General features: G+C 43.9%; 1 protein-coding gene and 1 pseudogene across 1 annotated transcript; one reads left to right on the plus strand and one right to left on the minus strand.

The window, feature by feature from the left end:
- Nucleotides 1-4057: 4057 nt before the first annotated feature.
- LOC106610812 (protein FAM167A) lies at nt 4058-6713 on the minus strand. The gene is made up of 2 exons (XM_014210414.3): nt 6244-6713; nt 4058-5638 (listed from the first exon to the last, which is right to left on the minus strand). The coding sequence occupies exons 1-2, from the start codon at nt 6607-6609 to the stop codon at nt 5375-5377; spliced, it is 630 nt and encodes a 209-aa protein (XP_014065889.1). The 5' UTR covers nt 6610-6713; the 3' UTR covers nt 4058-5374.
- A 6664-nt stretch (nt 6714-13377) lies between these two features.
- On the plus strand, nt 13378-23336 carry LOC106610743 (myotubularin-related protein 9-like; annotated as a pseudogene).
- The last annotated feature ends 969 nt before the right edge of the window (nt 23337-24305 follow it).

A 24305-nucleotide genomic window follows, 5' to 3' on the forward strand; every position in this document is an offset into this window, starting at 1 on the left:
GCCCATGTTCTGAATTCTGTCGCTGCACATTTCAAAAGTGCTGAACAAATAGTTATATTGACTACGTCCGTCCTAGCATGCTCATTAATGTCTTAATCAAACTGACTGATTGCCTCTTATCCGCTCGTCGTCCCCATATGCCATAGTTTGTACATCTCAATTGTCAGTAGAAACCACATTTGTTTAAGCAAGTCAGCCATATCAGCTATGTTTTTTTAAAGGCAGTAAATGAGGCTGAATGAACTGTTTGATGATAACCAGGTGTAGCAGTGGCTAAAAAGAAGGCCCTAACAGTTTGTGAGCACCGTTTGTCACCGTTATAGTGCAATTAATGTATCGTTTAATGTTGTGTTGTGTAGTGGCTTTGCTGGAAGGCATCTAAAACTATTTTTGCAGTTTGCCCCACCAAGATTTGCATGCTAAAATCGCCACTGTATGGATGGTTCAGGGGGTCAAGCTACGAAAATGTGTTAATGGCGTGATTTTTTTTACAGCATTAAAAATGTAAGCATTAAACGCGTTATTAATGCGTTAACTTTGACAGCCCTAGTTTAAAACTATGACAAGAGAGACTGTCAACAAATACAACAAAGAGATGCTGTTTTTATGAGTGAGTTAATGTTTAAAGTTCTTACTCAGTACTGTCAACATGTCATAAGCGTCGTAAGGGACAGATCAAGGCGCAGAGGGTATAGTGCTCATCTTCTTTCTTTATTTAGAGTGAACACTCAAACAAAATAAACAAACGACCAAACAGTTCCGTAAGGCACAGGCTATACAGAAAACAACCACCCACAAACCCAAAGGAAAAAAGGGATGCCTAAGTATGGCTTCCAATCAGAGACAATGAAAGACACCTGCCTCTGATTGGAAACCATACTCGGCCACACATAGAAAACGAACATAGAAAATGAAAACTAGAACAAATCCCCTCTAAATAAACCAACCCCAAAACACACAAAAACAACACCCCTGCCACGACCCCTTTACTGGTCAGGATGTGACAGTACCCCCCCCCCCCAAATGTGCAGACCCCGACTGCACCTCAAAACAAAAAAAAACAACAAAAAAAACACAACCTAAAGGGAGGGAACGGAGGGTGGCCACCGCCAATGACGGTTCCTGTGCTACCCCCCCCCTTCGCCAATCCTCCCACTACGGAGGTGGCTCTGGCTCTGGGCGTAGCTCCCGTTCTGAAGACTCTGGGCTGCAGACCACCGCTGAAGGCTCTTGGCTGCAGACCACCGCTGAAGGCCCCGGGCTGAGAGGCGTCGCTGGAGGCCCCGGGCTGAGAGGCGTCGCTGGAGGCCCCGGGCTGAGAGGCATCGCTGGAGGCCCCGGGCTGAGAGGCGTCGCTGGAGGCCCCGGGCTGAGAGGCGTCGCTGGAGGCCCCGGGCTGAGAGGCGTCGCTGGAGGCCCCGGGCTGAGGGGCGTCGCTGGAGGCCCCGGGCTGAGGGGCGTCGCTAGAGGCTCCTGACTGGGGAGCGTCGCTGAAGGCTCCGGGCTGAGGAGCGTCGCTGGAGGCTCCTGACTGGGGAGCGTCGCTGGAGGCTCCTGACTGGGGAGCGTCGCTGGAGGCTCCTGACTGGGGAGCGTCGCTGGAGGCTCCGGGCTGAGGAGCGTCACTGGAGGCCTCCTGCGTGGAGCTGGGACCGGTCTCCCCGGACTGGGGAGACTTACAGGAGACTGGGTGCGCAGCGCAGGCACGGGGCACATTGGGCCGTGGAGGTGAACCGGCGGTCTGGAGCTCAGGGCTGGCACACCCCGTCCTGGCTGAATGGTCACTGTAGCCCGGCACGGGCGGAGCGCTGGCACAGGGCGAACTGGGCTGTGCTGGAGAGTGAGGGCTGCCGTGCGTAGAGCAGGCGCAGGGTAAGCTGGACCGAGGAGACGTACTGGTGGCCAGATGCGCTGCGCCGGCGCACTTCTCCCTGGCTGCCGGCCAACTCTCGCCCGGCAACGCTGCGGAGCCCACACTGACCGCACCGGACTGTGCGTGCGTGTGGGCGATACCATGCGCATTTCCGCATAGCTCGGCGCTCTCCTCGTCACCCGCTCCCCACGGTAAGCACGGGGAGTTGGCTCAGGACTCCACCCTGACTCTGCCCAACTCCCCGTGTTGGGCAGAGTGCCTCTCGCACTTGCCTCTTGGCTTATACAGCGCCTCATAGTAGCGCCGCTCTGCCTTCGCTGCCTCCAGTTCCTCCTTCGGTCGACGATACTCTCCAGCCTGCCTCCAGGGTCCTTTCCCGTCTAAAATCTCCTCCCATGTCCACGACTCCAAATACTTCTCCTGCTCCTTACCCCGCTGTTTGGTCTTCTTTCGGTGGGTGGTTCTGTCATATAATAAAAAGGGAATTATTTGTATGCTTACTCAGCTGTGCTTCACAAGTAATACAACAACGGATCTATTACCGGTGTGATCATATAGCCAGGTTTTCTCCAGATGTTACGCTTGGTATTCAGGCCAAAGAGTTCCATCTTCATTTCATCAGACCAGAGAATGGTCTGAGAGTCCTTTAGGTGCCTTTTGGCTAACTCCAAGCGGGCTGTCAAGTGCCTTTTACTGAGGAGTGGCTTCCTTCTGGCCACTCTACCATACAGGCCTGATTGGTGGAGTGCTGCAAAGGTGGTTGTCTTACTGGAAGGTTCTCCCATCCCCACAGAGGAACTCTGGAGCTCTGTCAGAGTGACCATCGGGTTCTTGGTCACCTCCATGATCAAGGCCCTTCTACCCCGATTGCTCAGTTTTGCTGGCAGTCAGCTCTGGGAAGAGTCTTGGTGGTTCCAAACTTCTTCCATTTAAGCATGATGGAAGCCACTGTGTTCTTGGGAACCTTCAATACTTCAGAAATGTTTTGCTAAACTTCCCCAGATCTGTGCCTCGACACAATCCAGTCTCGGAGCTCTACGGACAATTTCCTCGACCTCATGGCTTGGTTTTTGCCCTGACAAGCACCTTCAACTGTGTGACATTCTATAGACAGGTTTGTGCCTTTCCAAATAATGTCCAATAAATTGAATTTATCCCAGGTGGACTCCAATCAAGTTCTCAAAACACCTCAATGATGATCAATGGACCTGAATACTTGTGTAAATTAGGTATCTGTTTTTTATTTTTAATACATTTGCAAACATTCTAAAAACCTCTTTTTGCTTTGTCATTATGGGTATTGTGTGTAGATTGATGAGGATTTTTTATTTATTTAATCCATTTTAGAATAAGGCTGTAATGTAACAAAAATGTGTAAAAAGGGAAGGGGTCTGAATACTTTCCAAATGCACTGTATATCCTATAATTAATTACATTGTTTCCAATTGGCCTAGTTATCTCTCTCTCATGTCATTCATGAGGTAATCTCAGTGTAAACTAGTATGTCATGTCTACCCATTTTGTAGAATAATTGATGACATCTTGACATCTTTATGAATTCATGAATTTATGCTGTACCCCTTAGGGCAGGGATCATCAACTAGATTCAGCCGCGGGCCGATCTTTTCTTGAGAGGAAGGTCGGGGGGCCGGATCATAATTACAAATCATTTGTAGCCTGCAAATTGAATGCAAGAAGCACAAACAGATATAATATTTGACTAAAACGTAATAATTTGAAACCTTTGCATATGATCACGTGTCTCTCTATTATAGGTGGAAATACTTGGGAACAGATTTCCCAAATTAAAATCACTTGGAGCTGATTTCCTGTTTTTTTTACAGTTTATGTGCAACAATGGGAAAAAATGTATTTTTTTATGGCTCAGAAAACTTGGGGGCGCAAATAAAACAACCAGTTGGGGAACCCTGCCTTAGGAGGTTTTCTGATCAGCTTACACCGCGTAATTTTTAAGAGACAAATGCCTGCTGTAGTTGAAAGAGGAAACTGAAGGTATTTCAGGATGTGAAAGGTTATAGCTGACTGAGCACTCAGTGAGGTCTCACGTAATGACTCAGGTCATTTACCCTGTTCTAACTTTTTTTACCTTTAACTAGGTAAGTCAGTTAAGAACAAATTCTTATTTACAACGACAGCCTACCTTAATGGACAGACAGACAACAATTTTCTTTTCTCAAGTGTATTTTCAAGTTTGTTGCAATTTTTTGTGCATTTAAACAAATACATTGAAAAACAAGCATCTTGAAAACTGCTCTAGTCTGCCTCTAGTCATTTCCCTCATACATTAATGGATGGCCTTGAGATATTCCTGCATTAGCAGGAACTTGCATTAGCAGGCACTTACAAATCTACATTTTGCTTTGTGTATATTCAGCAAACATTTTGTAACATTTTGTAACACCCACCAAATCCTGTTCAACATTCACTCCCTCAAATTTCCCACCCCAAAATACTTTCAGTTTCTCCTCTTTCTTCCTGAGAACAATATCTTTAAATACATCAAAAACTTTGATACAGTTTTTTACTTGGACAACATTGCAGTTGGCCAAGCCTATAATCTACTGTAAAACACAATGACAGCACATTGGGCTGTGGTCTGTCTACAATATCTGGATCATCTAAAGGAAAATAAAAAGCATGGAGTACTACATAAGGCATCGCCTGGAATAATGTCCTATCACTGAAGCCATGACCCAATGGAGATCCTTGCTATTTCTGGTCTCAGAAGAAGAGGTGACAGAATGCTGGAATGTGACCTACAGCTTCCTGAGGAGTGTGGACTGGGACTCTGCCAATGCAGAGGGGAGAGAAATGCTTCCCACTAGGCTGTCAAATGTCCCTGGTGGTGTGACTAATGTTAAGGTGTCTGTATGAAGAGATGCATACTTCCTCCTGGGTTGTGATTAAAGTATGGGACTCGTGTTAATGAGTGTTAGCGCTGTGACCATTTTTTCTTTGTCTGAAGAAAGACAATTCCCCTGTGCAACGCTCAAGAGACATCTCTAGTTACGGTACCACCATGGCAGTCAGGCCTATTCTATATGTCAGTGGGTCATCATAACTAATTATCTGAATACAGTGCAATTGAGCGGACACCATGACAATCCAAACTCAAACCATATCCGTTCCAGAGCCACAACTCATCACCATCTTCCCTGTCTATCTACTCTGACCTACCAGTCCGCACCTTCCCTGAGGTGCGTTGGAAAGGTGCATCTTTGCTATGGGTGTATGCCGTGCGCCTACAGGGCTCTACTATGGAGGCCTGTGTCTCTCTCACGTCAGGGCTAGGCACGGAGCAGAGGAGTCATTTCCATTTCCTCCCACTTGGCTAATTACAGTCTGCCTGCTCTGCCAGCCATTCTTCTTCCCTCTCATGTCATAACAGAAACCTGTGCAGTGGAAAACCCCTGATTACCCTGCATAGATTAGATAGAGGCGTTAATACAGTAAGTCAAGCCTCGCAGGGTGGTATATGTTTTAACAGAGGGAGAAGCGTCGGGAGTTGATGTTCATCTTGGTGAGGCCAAGGTGTTTGAGGGGGGTGGAGAGGGCGAAGGCAGCCTTCATGGGGATGTCACAGAGCAGGTCAGACTCCTCGCCACACTCCTCCAGCTCGTAGGTGGCGTCGTCCAGCATCTCCTTGTGGCGGTGACACACCTGCTCCACCTTCAGCCGGTGGATCTCCACACGCAGGCGGATCAGCTGGCGCGCTAGACGGTTATCCTGGAACCGCATCTCCCTCTGAGGATGACGAGGAAGGGAAAGAGAGAGGGAAGAGATTAGCAATCAATATCAATTCAAGCGCTCAATCCCTAGGTTTTCAGCATTGATATGTAAAGACACCAACACATGAGTTGTGTAAAAAAAATTGCATTTCTATTTTAGGATTTTTAAATCTCCGAAATGAACACAAGGTCCCTGTTGTTTTAGTGCGTTTGCATTGTTTTGGATGCAAAGATAGCACAAAGTCATGCTGTAATCAGACAGGCATTCAATCAGAGCTCAACCTGAAAACAGGTTTATTTTCCATAGATGTCTCCATCACGTGACACTGGTGGCTGGCACATAGACTCTGCACTATGGCACACCTGCGTCATGAGGATGCACAAACCAGGCAAACCAAACCACTGAAACTACCTACCTGGTAATTATGTTTGCCAAATAGTCGCATTGTGTCCGATTCAAATCGACTTGAATATTTTCATTGTATATCGGATTCTAAATATCTAGGACGTTATGCAGAAATATTGCAGCCTTATTAATTTCTAACATGTCCAAGTAAAAATAACTGAGTCAGAGTTGGAGACAAAAAGAGACAATATCTGTATTAAAATAAGTGCACTCACCAGCTCCTTTCTAAGAAAATCCAACGCATCATCAATGGTATCGAAGCCACAGATGTTGCGGATGGTTAGATCTGAGTTCTCATCCCGCATAATTTCAGGCAAAAACACATATTTCTCTGCAGTCTCTTGACTATTATCTAAACCATTTGGGTTCTCCTTCCACGGTCGGCTCTGCAAGCGCTCCTGCCATTCAAAGTAGGACGGTCTGCGGGTTTGTAACTTTAGTTTTTCGGTAAGTACTTTCACATTGTTCAAATCCTCTGCGTTTCCCTCTGTATCTCCTTCGCAGTTGTCCTCGCCTCCCAGCTCCTTGAAGTCCATTGCAAGGGCACTAGACGTTTTAAATGGATCTGCGTAAAAAGACATTATATAGGCTCCAAAAACTTGTTAATGAGTTATTCACAGAGCAGGATATGTCCCTTGAGTGTTCAGTCAGTGGGCTTGCCAGTTCTGGATTGGAGTGGACTGGTTATCCTTACTGTATTTATAGAGTGATAAGGATAAACAAAAGTTACCGCCCCTTATTGAGCGAGGCTGCGAGGGAGAAGAGGTGTAGGCCATGCAAGTGTGCAGCCTCCCTCAAGTATCCATGTGACCACACGTTGGTGAAAGAAAGAGTTAGCGGTGTCTACTTATGGCAGCACTCAGGTGCAACTTTTAACATTGGAATGCAAGGATTTGATTTGACATGTCAACGGTTCAAAGGCTTTAAAAAATCCTACTCGAAAATGGCAATCGGATACAAGTGACATTGATTTATCCATTTCTCTGAAACTTGTGAAGTTAATATGACACCTAGATATATTTTGTATTTATATGGAATGTTTGTAATTAAAATATTTCTTATTTGATTAGATTTGAATTATTCTAGTGTTACCAATTCATTTTTATTAGGACAGGTACAGTAGCTATTCATACAAACGATGTATCAATGCATGATCCTGACTGGAACAGCTGACAAACTGTATAAAGGTTTCACTTATTAGGACTGTGATATGTGGTTGTTTTACCTAGCTTGTATGTCGCTCTGGATAAGAGTGTCAGCTAAATGACAAAAATGCAAACGTAAACTCCCCAGAAATAGGATTGGAATGTTTTCATTTAGGGCAATGCCTCCATCTAGTGGCGATGTTTTAACACACACGGGGAATCAATTCGACTTGCTCAATAATGGGATGGAAAGATAGATGGGATAGCAAGCAGCTTGCTGCATGTTTTACACTATATGTGAGTGTAAATATCTACTCTCTGCCACATACTGTTTGACCTTCAGATGATGAATTTTCTATCAAAGACTAGGTCAACACACAGGGAATGAGAATGGTAATCACAAATGTTGACCAATACAGTGGCTTGCTTTAGGTTGGTGACCTGAAGTTACCAGATGAGTAATGTAAACTAACTAGTCTGGGATGGTTCAACAACAGCTTGAAAGAGACAGCTGATTTCACTCATAAAATCTAGTATGATTTTTATACATACTCAACTCCAATGGTCGAATTAAGCAATAAGGCCCGAGGGGGTGTGGTACATGGCCAATATACCAGGGCTAAGAGCTGTTCTTAGGCACAGCGCAAAACACGCCCCAACCACGAGCCGTTCACTCCTGTACCGTCGGGCACACGGTATGGGAGTATGAGGTCTGATGCCAACAGGCTCAGAGACAGTTTCTATCTACAAGCCATCAAACTGCTGAACACTTGAACTGGACTGACCACCTGCATTGGCTCTCTGCACCTCAGCACACATGCACTCACGCATACTGATATACGCTCTTATTATGATTGCTAAATGCTGCACAATATAAACAGTTGCCCCCTAAAACACGTGTTAATATTGGACTATAAATTAATTTGTTTATTCTATTGTGCTATTTACTTTATGTTCCTATTCTTAGCTTTTATTATTTCTTATTGTTGCATTTTCGAGAAGGAACCTGCCAGTAAGTGTTTCGTTGGATGGTGTATACCATATGTATCCTGTAGGCGACAGTGGGGTAAGTTGAGCTTCACTCCGTCAAAGGAAATATAGTATTATTTCTAACAAAATTATCTACATATATTTCAGGATTTCGTGTATCCCTGGAAAATATCAGAATTTATGTAAACGTGGTTTGAAAACATAGCTCGTCCCAAAAAAGTGGTCTCAGCACAACTTACCCCGGGTATGGGATAAGTTGAGCGGCCTACAAATTCCTGTACTGAATGAAATATTACCACTAACTTTTTAAAACCATGTCTATCTTTAGAACAGAATGGCTGCGGTTCCGGATGTTCTGGAACCTGACTTGCCGTGGCTATTGTTACGGAGATTTCTGCGCATGTGCAGGATTTTTGTTTATGTAGCTACTGCTCCGCTGCCCATCATTGACATGGCTGGACCCTTCTAGCCATGACCCATTGAGATGCAGGGGGAAACTTCATGTTGTCCACTAAAGATATAAACTCAGAAAAAAAAGAAACGTCCTCTCACTGTCAACTGCGTTTATTTTCACCAAACTTAACATGTGTAAATATTTGTATGAACATAACAAGATTCAACAACTGAGACATAAACTGAACAAGTTCAACAGACATGTGTCTAACAGAAATTGAATAATGTGTCCCTGAACAAAGGGGGGGTCAAAAAGTAACAGTCAGTATCTGGTGTGGCCATCAGCTGCATTAAGTACTGCAGTGCATCTCCTCCTCATGGACTGCACCAGATTTGCCAGTTCTTGCTGTGAGATGTTACCCCACTCTTCCACCCAGGCACCTGCAAGTTCCCGGACATTTTTTGGGGGAATGGCTCTAGCCCTCACCCTCCGATCCAACAGATCCCAGTCGTTCTCGATGGGATTGAGATCCGGGCTCTTCGCTGGCCATGGCAGAACACTGACATTCCTGTCTTGCAGGAAATCACGCACAGAACGAGCAGTATGGCTGGAGGCATTGTCATGCTGGAGGGTCATATCAGGATGAGCCTGCAGGAAGGGTACCACACGAGGGAGGAGGATGTCTTCTCTGTAATGCACAGCGTTGAGATTCCCTGCAATGACAACAAGCTCAGTCTGGTGCTGTGACACACTGCCCCAGACCATGGCGGACCCTCCACCTCCAAATCGATCCCGCTCCACAGTACAGGCCTCGGTGTAACGCTCATTCTTTAGATGATAAATGTGAATCCGACCATCACCCCCGGTGAGACAAAACCGCGACTCGTCAGTGAAGAGCACTTGTTGCCAGTCCTGACTGGTCCAGCGACGGTGGGTTTGTGCCCATAGGTGACGTTGTTGCCGGTGATGTCTGGTGAGGACCTGCCTTACAACAGGCCTTACGAGCCCTCAGTCCAGCCTCTCTCAGCCTATTGCGGACAGTCGGAGCACTGATGGAGGGATTGTGTGTTCCTGGTGTAACTCGGGCAGTTGTTGTTGCCATCCTGTACCTGTCCGGCAGGTGTGTCTGTGTGTTCGGATGTACCGATCCTGTGCAGGTGTTGTTACACGTGGTCTGCCACTGCGAGGACGATCAGCTGTCCGTCCTGTCTCCCTGTAGCACTGTCTTAGGCGTCTCACAGTACAGACATTGCAATTTATTGCCCAGGCCACATATGCAGTCCTCATGCCTCCTTGCAGCATGCCTAAGGCACGTTCACGCAGATGAGCAGGGACCCTGGGCATCTTTCTTTTGGTGTTTTTCAGAGTCAGTAGAAAGGCCTCTTTAGTGTCCTAAGTAATCACATCTGTGACCTTAATTGCCTACCGTCTGTAAGCTGTTAGTGTCTTATTGACCGTTCCACAGGTGCATGTTCATTAATTGTTTATGGTTCATTGAACAAGCATGGAAAACAGTGTTTAAACCCTTTACAATGAAGATCTGTGAAGTTATTTGAATTTTTACAAATTATCTTTGAAAGACAGGGTCCTGAAAAAGGGACGTTTCTTTTTTTGCTGATTTTTAGGTGGTGGGCGACGGCAAAAACAGTGAAGCTGATCGATCTACGTTGAGGGAGGAGCTGATGTTTTTGTATATAACAATTACATATTCTTATGATTACTGTAAAATTTGTTAGCACCTTAAATTTGTGCACATTTTCTTTGAAAAAGTATATTTCAACACAATTTTGTTTAGCGAACTGCTAAACTTGGAGCCAATCAGATCTCCCGTACATACCCCTAGTGATAAAGGGAGGCAAAGGCCTGCTTCTATCTACGATGTAAACACAGCCCGACATGAAATTGTGATCTGCTGTCAGTGTAACATTAGCTCCCAAAAACTGAAATAAGATAAATCTGATAAATCTGTTTGAGTACACTTGAAATATCCAGCATGCAATATGAATGGTCTTGATGATATGAAGAAGTAACTCTGTTGACCATTTAGACAATTTATTGAAAGCTAGCCAATGTTACAGTTGACTAGCCTCGCCTGCTAATACTGTAGTTGTCAATGTGCCTGCTCAGGAAGCTAGTGTTTCATTAGCTATCTCTCTGAAAGCAAGGATTATGGATATGCTGACAAAATACATAGCTCCGCCCTAACAATGGGAGTCGTTGTCCACAATGCGGCATGACGGGCTGTCTAGCGCCTGCCTATCCTTTCTTTGGATTGGTAGATACATCTCATTATTGTTATCCTTTTTTGAATATTCGATAAGGGTGGTTGACGTCAACTGCCTGTATTCAATGGAGAGAGATGCTATGCTACTAGCCTCATACCATGAATATTCATAGCCATCTTGAGACAACTCCGATATAAAGTGTTTTTTCTCAAAGTTGCCGCAATGTCACGTGTCCTACTTATATCAGTACACTCATGACAACTTAACCATTCCAAAACTTCTATTCGATCAAATAAACCTCACATAGCAAATAAGCCATACCTTTTTTGTTGACCAAATTCGACACCATCTCATTGACCTCCACACAAAATCTCCTTGCTTGATGGGCGAAACAACCAAAAAACACCACCTGATGGAGGGAGACACATTTTCTGCTGAGTTGGGCCTTGCTCTTCCTCTCTGTTGTCAGTGAATTCCAGAGGTGGGACCAAGTCACAAGCAAGTTTCACGTCGAGTCAACTCCAAGTTGCATATACAGGTAATGACTTGTTTAAATACAAATCTTGGTCTATTTATTGAGGCTACCAGACAGCCCTTTTCATTATTTTGTCTACAACACATTGTTTATGTAATAATTAATTTGAACAACAAATGCCAAACGCCAGCTTCATAAGTAAATGATCAATTTGCAATAGTTTATGTGTCGGGGGGCTAGGGTCAGTCTGTTATATCTGGAGTATTTCTCCTGTCTTATCCGGTGTCCTGTGTGAATTTAAGTATACTCTCTCTAATTCTTTCTTTCTCTCTTTCTATCTCTCTCTCTCTCGGAGGACCTGAGCCCTAGGACCATGCCTCAGGACTACCTGGCATGATGACTCCTTGCTGTCCCCAGTCCACCTGGCCATGCTGCTGCTCCAGTTTCAACTGTTCTGCCTGCGGCTATGGAACCCTGACCTGTTCACCGGACGTGCTTGTTGCACCCTCGACAACTACTATGATTATTATTATTTGACCATGCTGGTCATTTATGAACATTTTCTTGACCATGTTCTGTTATAATATCCACCCGGCACAGCCAGAAGAGGACTGGCCACCCCTCATAGCCTGGTTCCTCTCTAGGTTTCTTCCTAGGTTTTGGCCTTTCTAGGGAGTTTTTCCTAGCCACCGTGCTTCTACATCTGCATTGCTTGCTGTTTGGGGTTTTAGGCTGGGTTTCTGTACAGCACTTTGAGATATCAGCTGATGTACGAAGGGCTATATAAATACATTTGATTTGATTTTGATTTGATTCTAGCCATCGTCGATAAACTTTTCATTTTCCATTTGTTTTGTCTTGTTTTCTTACACACCTGGTTCTCATTTCCCTCATTAAGTGTTGTGTATTTAACCCTAAGTTCCCCCCATGTCTTTGTGTGGAATTGTTTGTTGTAAGTGCTTCTGCACATGTTTACTGGTGCGCGTCGGGTTTTGTACCCATGTTGGTTATTTCTTTATGCCGTTGGTTTTGAAATTAAACTGCTCCGGCTATTTCCTAGTTCTGCTGTCCTGCGTCTGACTTTCCTGCCACCAGTTACGCACCCCTTTACACTTGCAGCTGTAACTGCTGCGAAAGGTGGCTCTACAAAGTATTGACTTTGGGTGGGTGAATAGTTATGCACGCTCAAGTTCTCTTTTTTTTTGGTCTTATTTCTTGTTTTTTTTTCGCAAGAAAAAATATTCTGCATCTTTAAAGTGGTAGGCATGTTGTGTAAATCAAATGATACAAAACCCCCAAAAATCTATTTTAATTCCAGGTTGTAAGGCAACAAAATCGGAAAAATGCCAAGGGGGTGAATACTTTCGCAAGGCACTGTACATGTGTTTATTATTAGGCCCATACAAAAATTGGCCCTCTGAAAAAGAGACCCACAAATGTCACGGTATAATTGGTACTCTGATGTCTTACCTTGCTTCAAAGTAGCCTAGCCAAAATCTGACCATAGAAACAATTAGGGAATTACTTTATAGGCCTAAAGACTTCCTCTGTCATTTCTCTCCTGTTCTATTGGTTTCATATCAACTTTCTTTCTTTGTCCAGAAGCCAAAGGCGTAATCCTAGTCATATTAGCAACCCATCCTAGTTGTTGTGTCTTCAGATTTCCCCATTTTATAAGTTTCTAATGGAGATTTTCATCTCTGTCACATGAAACCACTCGCATCAGTTGCACTTTAACACAGCTTTTTTTGCCAGGTAATTGCATTTTGGTCTAAGGCCATGCAAGGGGCCCTTCAAGGGGGTATAGCGACAGACACAGCTGTACATTGCTATATAAAATAAGCAACACCAGCTCAGACCAAATCCAGGAATGAATGACATTTTGACATATTTAATAGTGTTAAAGGATGTTTTATTTGAGTGTTTTGGTACATCATTATTGAAAAATGTAGTTTTTTTTTCAATCTAGGGTGGTTGCACCCTTGGCCCTCGCTCTATCTCCTCGTCTGTTTTCACATCTGTTTTCACATCTGTCTGGTTGGAAAGGAGCCAAGTACGGCTCAGAAAGGTGTTGGCACTGGCAGGTTGAGTTAATGACAAAAGCAAAGGAAAGATCCGCTATGAACAGTCTTATCTTCAAACAAACACCCATGGGCGGATTGGCCTTCCGGTAAGGGCCGGACCATCTATTATTGTGGTGAGCTGGTCGGAAAAAATATTATAATAATGATGATACGGCCGGCGGCACATAGGCCTGTTTTTTTTTAATGACTTTTGTGCAATTTTTCTATTGGCATAATAATCTATATTAAGCATTTGGCTGACCAGTGGGCAAAGGCTGGGCCCCTACGAAGATGGGTCGGCCTGGTTTTCTGATTGGCTGAGCTGAGGTGGCGCGAATTTACATTCAAAGTAAAGCACACATAATCACAGAGAGTGAGACCTGCTCTAACTCTCCGTCAGTCACTAAGTCAGAACAGAAAAACAGAAAGGTATAGTGCGGAAAAATTTTTAGACTAAAAAAAGGGCTTTTGAGGTCGAAGCTGCTAAATTTGTGAAATGAACCGACTTACTTGCTAAAAGTTCTGGTTCAGCAGGTCCTAGTGTTGTGTCTGTAAGAAATGACAGATCAGCTACTGTGGTGCAGAAATGACAGATTAGCTACTGTGGTGCAGAAATGACAGATCAGCTACTGTGGTGCAGAAATGACAGATCAGCTACTGTGGTGCAGAAATGACAGATCAGCTACTGTGGTGCAGAAATGACAGATCAGCTACTGTGGTGCAGAAATGACAGATCAGCTACTGTGGTGCAGAAATGACAGATCAGCTACTGTGGTGCAGAAATGACAGATCAGCTACTGTGGTGCAGAAATGACAGATCAGCTACTGTGGTGCAGAAATGACAGATCAGCTACTGTGGTGCAGAAATGACAGATCAGCTACTGTGGTGCAGAAATGACAGATCAGCTACTGTGGTGCAGAAATGACAGATCAGCTACTGTGGTACAGAAATGACAGATCAGCTGCTGTGGTACAGTCGAGGTATAGGAAGAAAACAGAGAAGACACACTCATGCACACTGACACAGATCATGTAGCCTACTGCTGCCAGTTAGGCCTCATATTTTGGCTGTGTATTGTATGAAATATACGTCATACCTACTATAGTAGGCTAATTAGGGAAATGGGGGATTTGGGAGAACATTTGTACAATAGGATACTACTTGCAATTTAGCCTAACAAGTCGCTAAATTGGCTTTTATAACAATAAGGCAATAGCCATCTACTAGACATTTATACAGTGCTATATAAACATTTTTCTTAACTGCATTGTTGGTTAAAGGATTGTAAGTAAGCATTTCACATTAAGGTCTACACCTGTTGATATTTGGTGCATGTGACAAATAACATTTTATTTTATTACAGTAAAGGTCAATTCGGGGACTGTCTGTGTATTTGAATTGTTTTATAAATGTTTAGAAGCTTCTGAATCAGTCTCTTCAGCCCAGGAATTGTGTTTATACGCTGTAGTAATGAGTGACTGTGGTGTTGGATTACATTACATAGCCACAGCCACTGAAGGCTGGAAAGTCCCGCCTATCTCCTGCTTATTTCATTCACTGAAAGGCTTGTCACTTCTTGGCAGAAGGTTGCACATAACCTTTGCGCACTGCACTGTCAAATGAAGCACAACGCTGGAAATCTATCCTCACCCACATAAACTAGTCCCGGCATCGTTCTATGACAAATCATTAGTAAAGTCGTTTTGCAGTCCTTAATCTGAAGTGAGTGCTATTTATACTTTCTAAATGTTTTGAGTGACTGGTTCAATTTCTCGCCAGTCACTCACCAGGCATGCCATTGGTAGACATTCATACAGTACCTGGTAAAATAACAAGCACACAACACAGGAGGTTTTAGTTGTCATAAAATAAGTCGTACTCATCCTTAAAAATGTCGTACTGGAGAGAAGAGGACCAAAACGCAGCAGGTATGTGCAGGCTCATCTTGACTTTTATTAACTATCAAAAATGAACACCCAAAATAACAAAGCACTCACGAGAATGCACGAACAACCAACAGTCTGGCAACGCATAGGCTCAACACAGAACAATTCCCCACAACCCCAAAGACAAACACACACACCTATATAGGACTTCCAATCAAAGGCAACTATACACACCTGCCTTCAATTGGAAGTCCCAATCATCAACCCAACATTTAACAAACACAAACCCCCTGCCACATCCTGACCTAGACTAAGCAATACGCCCTCTGCTGGTCAGGACGTGACATTAGTAAATATACAGTACCAGTTAAAAGTTTGGACACACCTACTCATTCAAGGGTTTTTCTTTATTTTTACTATTTTCTACATTGTAGAATAATAGTGAAGACATCAACACTATGAAATAACACATATGGAATCATGTAGTAACCAAAAAAGTGTTAAACAAAGATTCTTCAAAGTAGCCACACACTTTGCATTTTCTAACACAGCAAAACTAGGGCCAGTAGGACCTGTCTGGTTGATTTAGATGTCAAGAAAGAGGAGCCATGGCTTATCATGGACAGACCTCTTCCCATTTTAGAAACATTGAGTCTATATGTTTTGACCATGACAGCTTGCTATCTAGGGTTACACCCAGCAGTTTAGGGTTAGGGTTGAGTGAGTGATTTGTCCCAAGAACTATACTTTTAGTTTTTGAGATATTTATCACCAGCCTATTTAGCACCAGCTTATTTAGCACCAGCCTATTTAGCACCAGCTTATTTAGCACCAGCCTATTTAGCACCAGCCTATTTAGCACCAGCTTATTTAGCACCAGCCTATTTAGCACCAGCCTATTTAGCACCAGCTTATTTAGCACCAGCCTATTTAACACCAGCCTATTTAGCACCAGCCTATTTAGCACCAGCTTATTTAGCACCAGCCTATTTAGCACCAGCCTATTTAGCACCAGCCTATGCTAGTTACGCATTCTGAAACTGCGTAACTAGCAGCACCCTCCGAACCCTTACTTCCTATGGCTATGCGTAAGTGGGGTGGGGCCAATAGGTGCCTGCTTGTTCATGAAAGTATAGCCAGTGGTGGAAAAAGTACTCATTTGTCATACTTGAGTAAAAGTAAATATACCTTAATAGAAAATGACTCAAGTAAAAGTGAAAGTCACCCAGTAAAATACTACTTGAGTAAAAGTCTAAAAAGTATTTGGTTTTAAATATATTTAAGTATCAAAAGTAAATGGAATTGCTAAAATGTACTTAATTATCAAAAATAAAAGTATAAACCATTTCAAATTCCTTATATTAAGCGAACCAGACGGCACCATTTTCTTTTTTTTTCTTGACGAATAGCCAGGGGCACACTCCAACACTCAGACATAATTTACAAACAAAGCATTTGTGTTGAGTGAGTCCGCCAGATCAGAGGCAGTAGGGATGACCAGGGATGTTCTCTTGAATTGGACCATTTTCCTGTCAAAATGCAACGAGTAGTTCTGGGTGTCAGGGAAAATGTATGGAGTAAAAAGTACATTATTTTCTTTAGGAATGTAGTGCAGTAAAAGTAAAAGTTGTCAAAAATATGAATAGTAAAGTACAGATACCCCAAAAAACTACTTAAGTAGTATTTTTTACTTAAGTACTTTACACCACTGAGTATAGCCTACCAATGTCACTAACGTTCAAAGATGGATTGATGGACCATATAGCCTAGAATACAGAACTGCTGCCATATTGCTTTAACCCCATATTTAAACGTGCTGACAGCCAATTGTCATATTGGGCATAGGTCTACTAATAGTTACTAATAAAGTTTAACACGTTAACATTTTCCCATCCTATACACAGGGCCGGATTACCGCATTTGGGCCCTGGGACACTGACTCTGGGGCCATTTTATTCAAAAAATAGAAGAGAACAATATTATAGATTTTTTGTGGAAAACGTTTTTGCCGTGGTGCAGAGAGAAATATATGCAGTTATATAATGCTATTTCTACACATTCTTTCATGAGGCTTAGAGTAAATGTTGCAATTTTAAAGCAAATTTCCTGCAATTCTACACATTTTGCCATGAGGCTGAGAGAACATTTTGCAGTTTCCAATCTAATTTCCCGCAATTCTTCACATTTATCAAAAATAAATAAATTGGGCGGTTGGCGGCCCCCTGGAGGTTGGGGGCTCCAGGGCACGTGCCCTGCCTGTATGTTCTGTAATCTGGCCCTGCCTACAATCACTCAGTGAATGTTGGGTCAGAGTTTCTGTGTATGCATGCATGACTGTAAGTCGCTTTGGATAAAAGCATCTGCTAAACGGAATATATTATTATTATTATTACTGTTGTTATTATTATTATTAAGTTTGCTGTTGATAAGGATGTCTCACTAACCAAAGCCCCCTCCTAACTCTCTCTCCCTCCCTGCCCATTATGGAAAACCTGTTGGGCTATTCCAGCCTCTTCTCTAGTACAGGCCAGAGACAAAGGATTGACATGTGAGATACCTTGTGTGTGAGTCTGTATGTGTTTTTTGTGTTTCGCAGTATGCTGCTATCCATGTCCGCAGCACTGTGCAAAAGGAACAGAGGATTCTTATCGTTTTCCTCCACATGCTTTTTATCATGAACTGCAAAGAATTGAGGACTTTCAGCATTCATTTGCAGCGGTGATGAATCTGGTTCAGACAGTACATTTGGAGGTGTACTGCAGACAAAGAGTTGTAATGGAGGGGAAATGTGGGCCTCACATGCTGTCACTTAGAGAAACTCCACTCCCACCAGCAGCTTGGCTTTTTTTATGCCGTTTTTTGGGGGGAGGCAAGACTTTAGTTTTCAGCCCAGATCATAGAACCCTGAGGGGTAGTGTTGAGTGTAATGTGTAGGGTGAGACAGGCCCTTATAATGGTGTGTGTGTTTCCTATAAAGGCCATCCGGGTCCTCTGGAACAATCACCCTCAAGTGTAAGGTACTGTGTGTTCTCTAGCTGGACATTGAGGTACAGTAGCAGGGTGGTAGAATACATACAGGCTCTACATACACACCCAGCATTTTATTTGGACTAGTTAGTGACTTTTTGTCACTCATACATATCCCCCTCCGCTCACGCTCGCTCACCCCCCCCCCCCCCTCTCTCTTGCTCTCGCTCTCTGTGGTCTCTCTCTTCTCTGGTAAGTGTGTCCGAAATGTATCCATTTTTCTACAGACCGCTTAAACTCAGTCTGCAGGACCAGTGGGGTCTCTCATCGCCTGCACAGGACTACGCTCAAATGGAGGAGCTAGTAAGTGCCACACACACACACACACCACACACACACACACACACACACACACACAGATATCCTGTCGTTGTTGCATTAACTCTAAAATCAAAGACAATCATCACAGACTATAATACAGCTCTTCACATGTGACAGGAAAACAGAGCGCTGGGATCAGGAAGTCCACAGAGGGGGTTGGGAACGGAGCAACATGCCTATGGGTCACTGGGCAGACACAAGGGAAGGGTCAAGATTCAGATCAATTCATCCTGCTGAGACCACAATACCAGCCCTGCAGCCTAGTACATGTGGTTTCACTTACTACATTATGACTGTGTAGTGTATACAGTACATGTGGGAAACAACATGAATCCCTGCTAAGCTATATAGTCAGCTTCCTGTGAAACCCTTGTCATGGTACATTTAGGCTACTGTAGTTCTAAAACATATGATAACCTGGGGATCGCTATGTCAAGACAACCTAATAGACCCAGTGTAGGCACTGTTAGAAGAAATCATATTATTTCAAACCAAAAAGGGATCAATGGCTCGCTTCATATATGGCCCTCAAAAAGGTTGTGTATATATAGAACCACAAATCACCCTCATTTTTTAACAGTGAACAATATGTATCTGTGTTGTGTCTTCCGACTCTCATCTCCCCCTGCAGCAGGACAGGTAGAGACTGAGTCATGTGAACAGAGACTACTCTGTGTGTCCCTCCCAACCCCTGCTGTTATTGTCCCCCCACTCCATAGACGATGAGACTCTGGTGAAGGTGGCCAAGTTCAGACGGGGGCTACTTCCCTGTCCTCTGTTATCACACTACAGGAAAAATGGCATGGTGAGATATGCATGCATCCACACATTATTATAAAAAAATATATATTTAACCTTTATTTAACTAGGCAAGTCAGTTAAGAACAAATTCTTATTTACAATGACGGCCTACACCAGCCAAACCCTCCCGTAACCCAATTGTGCGCCGCTCTATGGGTCTGTAGTGACGCCTCTAGCACTGAGATGTAGTGCCTTAGACCGCTGCGCCACTTGGGAGCCCACACATGCACACACACATAAATGGAGTTGCAGTCACACACAGATACGTTCATGTCACTACAATGTAATTAATGTTGTTATGATGCACTCTTTGTCTTTAGATGGCATCTATTTGATAGCAAAATTGTGTTTCCCAGGTCATCATGTGCAGCAGCCGGACCCTGACGGGAACCAATTGGAAGCGCTGTAGGGTGGATGCGCTCCTCCTCCAGTCGGTAATTGACAGCTCTGGGCTGGGTTACATCTTTGACACCCGTTCCAAGCAATATGCTCAGCAGACCAGGATGACAGAGGGCAGGTTCGAGTCCAGATCTAGCTACAGCAGTTGGAAGAGACTGCACTGCTAACTGGAAAGGTGTCTGTGTGTTTGCCTGTTGTGTGTGAGTTCTTTCATGTGTTTGTGGCTACGTATGTCTAACGTAGTAGTTGCCAGGCTGTTTCTGCTTTAGCCAACCCCTTTTTTTTGTCATGCCAAACAATGCCACATTTGTTTGGCTGAATAGCTCTATGCCTATTGACTGAATAGTTGTATGTGTGTATCCCCAAGAGAAAGGTGCTCCAGGAGAGTCTGATAAAGCTGGTGGAGGCCTGTGGGGATCACTCCCACAGTGTGGACTGCTTACTGAGCAAGCTGGAGAACTCCCAGTTCTTCCATGGCCTGCATACTCACCCCTTGAGCATGTTTGGGATCCTCTGAAAATGACCTGTACGACAGCGTGTTCCAGTTCCCACCAATATCCAGCAACTTCCCACAGCCATTGAAGAGGAGTGGGACAACATTCCACAGGCCACAATCAACAGCCTGATCAACTCTATGAGAAGGAGATGTGTTGCGCTGCATGAGGCAAATGGTGGTCACACCAGACACTGACTGGTTATCTGTATTCCCAGTCATGTGAAATCCATAGATTAGGGCCTGATTAATTAATTTCAATTGACTGATTTCCTTATATGAACAGTAACTCAGTAAAATATGAGAAATTGTTGCGTTTATATTTTTGTTCAGTGTATGTTATGTAACCCTCTATGGTGCTCTGTGGCTGTGTCCAGGGATGGCCACACTGTTCTAGTCCATGGTTCAGAGGACACAGACATCACCCTTCTGGTGAGCTCTTCGGCCCAGCTCATCCTGGACCCAAATACACGCACACTGGCCGGCTTCCTGTTTGTTTGTGTGTGTGTGTGTGTGTGTGTGTGTGTGTGTGTGTAAGGTTGGCCATGCGGTTGGATTATAACAGTGAGGAGGCAACAGCAGATATTGACTTATCATTCCCAGAGTGAGCCTTTTTATTTGTAGATGGAGAAAATAGACTGGCGAAAACTGTATTTACAAAAGAAAATGACAGTGGTTGATGATCAAAGACAATCTGAATCAAAATATGTGGAACTCTATCAAAGAAAAACCCAGGTGTCAAGTATGGCTTTAAAATTGGCAGCATGCTGACCTGTTCCCTGCAGTGAAATGCTTACTTACGGGCCCTTCCCAACAATGCAGAAATAATAGAAAAGTAAAACAGAATAATAAAAGCAATAATACTGTAAATACACAATGAGTAACAATAACTTGGCTACAAGGGGTACCAGTACCGAGTATATGTGCAGGGGTACGAGGTAATTACGCTAGATATGTACATATAGGTAGGGGTAAAGTGACAGATAGTTAACAGTAACAGCAGCATAAGTGATGAGTCAAAGTTAGTGCAAATACGGTAAATGCAGATATTCCAAGTTGCTGTTTGGTTAACTATTCAACCAAACTATTTAGCAGTCTTATGGATTGGGGGCAGACTTGATGCATCGGTACTGCTTTCCGTGCGGTAGCAGAGAGAACAGTCTATGACTTGGTGGCTGGAGTCTTTGACAATTTTTAGGGCCTTCCTCTGACACCGCCAGGTATAGAGGTCATGCATGGCAGGGAGCTCAGCCCCAGCGATCAAACAAGCAGAGCGTCAATACACGACTAAGATCGAATCCTACTACACCGGCTCTGACACTCATCAGACGTGGCAGGGCTTGAAAACTATACTGAACAAAATATAAAGTGTTGGTGCCATATTTCATGAGCTGAAATAAAAGATCCCAGAAATGTTCCGTATGCACAAAAAGCTTATTTCTCAACAAAAAAATGGCACAAATTTGTTTACATTCCTGTTAGTGAGCATTTCTCTTTTGCCAAGATAATCCATCCACCTGCCAGGTGTGGCACATCAAGAAGGTGATTAAACAGCATGATCATTACACAGGTGCACCTTGTGCTGGTGACAATAAAAGGCCACTAAAATGTGCAGTTTTGTCACACAACACAATGCCACAGATGTCTCAAGTTTTGAGGGAGCGTGCAATTGGTATGCTGACTGCATGAATGTCCACCAGAGCTGTTGCCAGAGAATTGAATGTTAATCTATCTACCTTAAGCTGCCTCCAACTTCGTTGAAGAATTTGGCAGTAGGTCCAACTGGCCTAACAACCACAGAGCACGTGTAACCATGCCAGCCCAGGACCTCCACATCCAGCTTCTTCACCTGCGGGATCATCTGAGACCAGCCACCCGGACAGCTGTTGAAACTGAGGAGTATTTCTGTCTGTAATAAAGCCCTTTTGTGGGGGAAAACTCATTCTGATTGGCTGAGCCTGGCTCCCCAGTGGGTGGGCATGGATCCCAAGTGGGTAGGCCTATGCCCTCCCAGACCCAGCCATGGCTGCGCCCTTGCCCAGCCATGTGAAATCCATAGATTAGGCCCTAATGAATTTATTTCAATTTACTCTTTGAAATTGTTGCATGTTGCGTTTCGATTTTTGTTCAGTATATCACAGATCACGAATGGAAACCCAGCCACGAGCTGCCCAGTGACGCGAGCCTACCAGACAAGCTAAATACCAAATATGCTCACTTCGAGGCAAACAACACTGAACCATGCATGAGAGCACCAGCTGTTACGAACGACTATGTGATCACGCTTTCTATAGCCGATGTGAGTAAGACCTTTAAACAGGTTAACATTCGCAAGGCTGCAGGTCCAGACAGATTACCAGGATGCATACTCAGAATCAAGGGCAACCATTACAATATACACCTGTTCATATTATAAACATAAATGTATTTCCATAGTGCACACACTTCAATAAAGATGCTACACAATACTTTAAGCATAAATACAACCAGGGATATAAACATGTACTGTATGTCAATACTAATAAGAAACTATGTGCTCAAACGCCCCATTTGCCCGTCAATTCTCAGACCAGGAAATTAACAGATAACCCTCTTCAATTACATTTCTTAAGCTTAACCCTCATGATTTAATAGTCAAACATGAATACATCAGTTGTACTTCCTGATCATAAATACATGAACATAGAGTTACATACTGGGCAACGCACAACAATGGTTTTTGAGCGCACAAACCTATTGACAGCATGCAACCATAAACTCTCATGTCTACTCTCGTTTGCAGGTGATCAGCAACAATCAAGAAGACATCTCTACCCCAGATTATTATCAATAAAGAAATGTGCTTCCCATCATCCGTAAATCATCGTCAGTGTCTGGTAATTCATAATTTCTTTAGATCAAGTGATGGAGCCCATGGGACGATCAGCAGCATCCAGTGTTGATGATGCTGCTGGACTGTGTGTGGCAGCTGGCTCGGCACTTTCTCCTGGCCGCGGGCTTCTCTGAGCCTCTGCTGCTGCGGCTGGCCAATGAGGTCTACGCTTCAGACTATGGCACCTTCCTCTGCAACAGCGACCAGGAGAGTTGAGACGTGTGACACCTGGATTCATCCGTTGTCCAGACTCCTTATATCCACAGTCCTTGTCCAAGAATATAGTGTATCCACACTAAATCCGCATCTGTCTGTACCTTTCCACTTGCTCTTCATCTGTCTCTCTCTAGTGTTAGGTGTGCTGCAGGGGTGAAGGAGCGAACCCACTGTCTGTTCCAGTCCCTCCTGAGGCCCTGTGAGAGGGAGCTTTACTCGAACCCCCTGTATGAGCCCACTGAGCTGGTCATCTGGCACTCCATCCAGCCACAGTCCCTACAGCTCTGGAGAGGTGAGTTACAGTACTACAGGCAGATCTGGAGCTGCACTCCCCTTCAGCAGCCCTCTGACATACACTGAATGTTGGATGGGTGAATCGAAATAGCTATTACATGAAGAGTATTTACTAAAACAGTTAATCAATGAGTAATACGCACATTATTCCCGAAGAACATGTCTCTTTTTGGATGTGTCTAAGGTCTGCTCCTGCGGTGGACCCAAAATGCTCTTCACCTGAGGGAACACCAGGGGAGATACAGAACCTTGTCATTGAGTGCCGTGAGGAAAGTTGAAAACATTGATGAAGAGAGGACAACAATACAGTGACACACAGAGACACTGGAGGCTCATCCTGGTTGATTGACTGTTGAGGGAGAGAACAAATCTACTTTTATTGCAAGAGAGTTTTGCTCCTATGGACATCAAATTGCATCGCATACTGTGAAAGTTCCTCATTGTTAAAAATGTTTCTCTCATGATGACACATATCTACTGTAACTACCTTTTTTATACTGTTTTAAATGCAAGTCCAGATATTGTTTTCTAGAATTAATCTAAATCAAATCAAATTTATTCATATAGCCCTTCTTACATTAGCTGATATCAGTGGCGGTTCTAGACCATTTCAACTGGGGGGGCCAAGCTGGGGCCAGTTGTACTGTTAGAGGGGCCAGTTACATTAGACGTTAT

The sequence above is a fragment of the Salmo salar genome, chromosome 09, assembly GCF_965601325.2.
Source record: "Salmo salar chromosome 09, fSalSal1, whole genome shotgun sequence".
Taxonomy (NCBI): domain Eukaryota; kingdom Metazoa; phylum Chordata; class Actinopteri; order Salmoniformes; family Salmonidae; genus Salmo; species Salmo salar.

Bases quoted from the DNA above. Each gene is read 5' to 3' on its own strand.
- LOC106610812 (XM_014210414.3), bottom strand. From the start codon at position 6,609: ATGTCTTTTTACGCAGATCCATTTAAAACGTCTAGTGCCCTTGCAATG. The intron at 5,639-6,243 runs GTGAGTGCACTT...CGTCATCCTCAG, and splicing joins ATTTTCTTAGAAAGGAGCTG to AGGGAGATGCGGTTCCAGGA.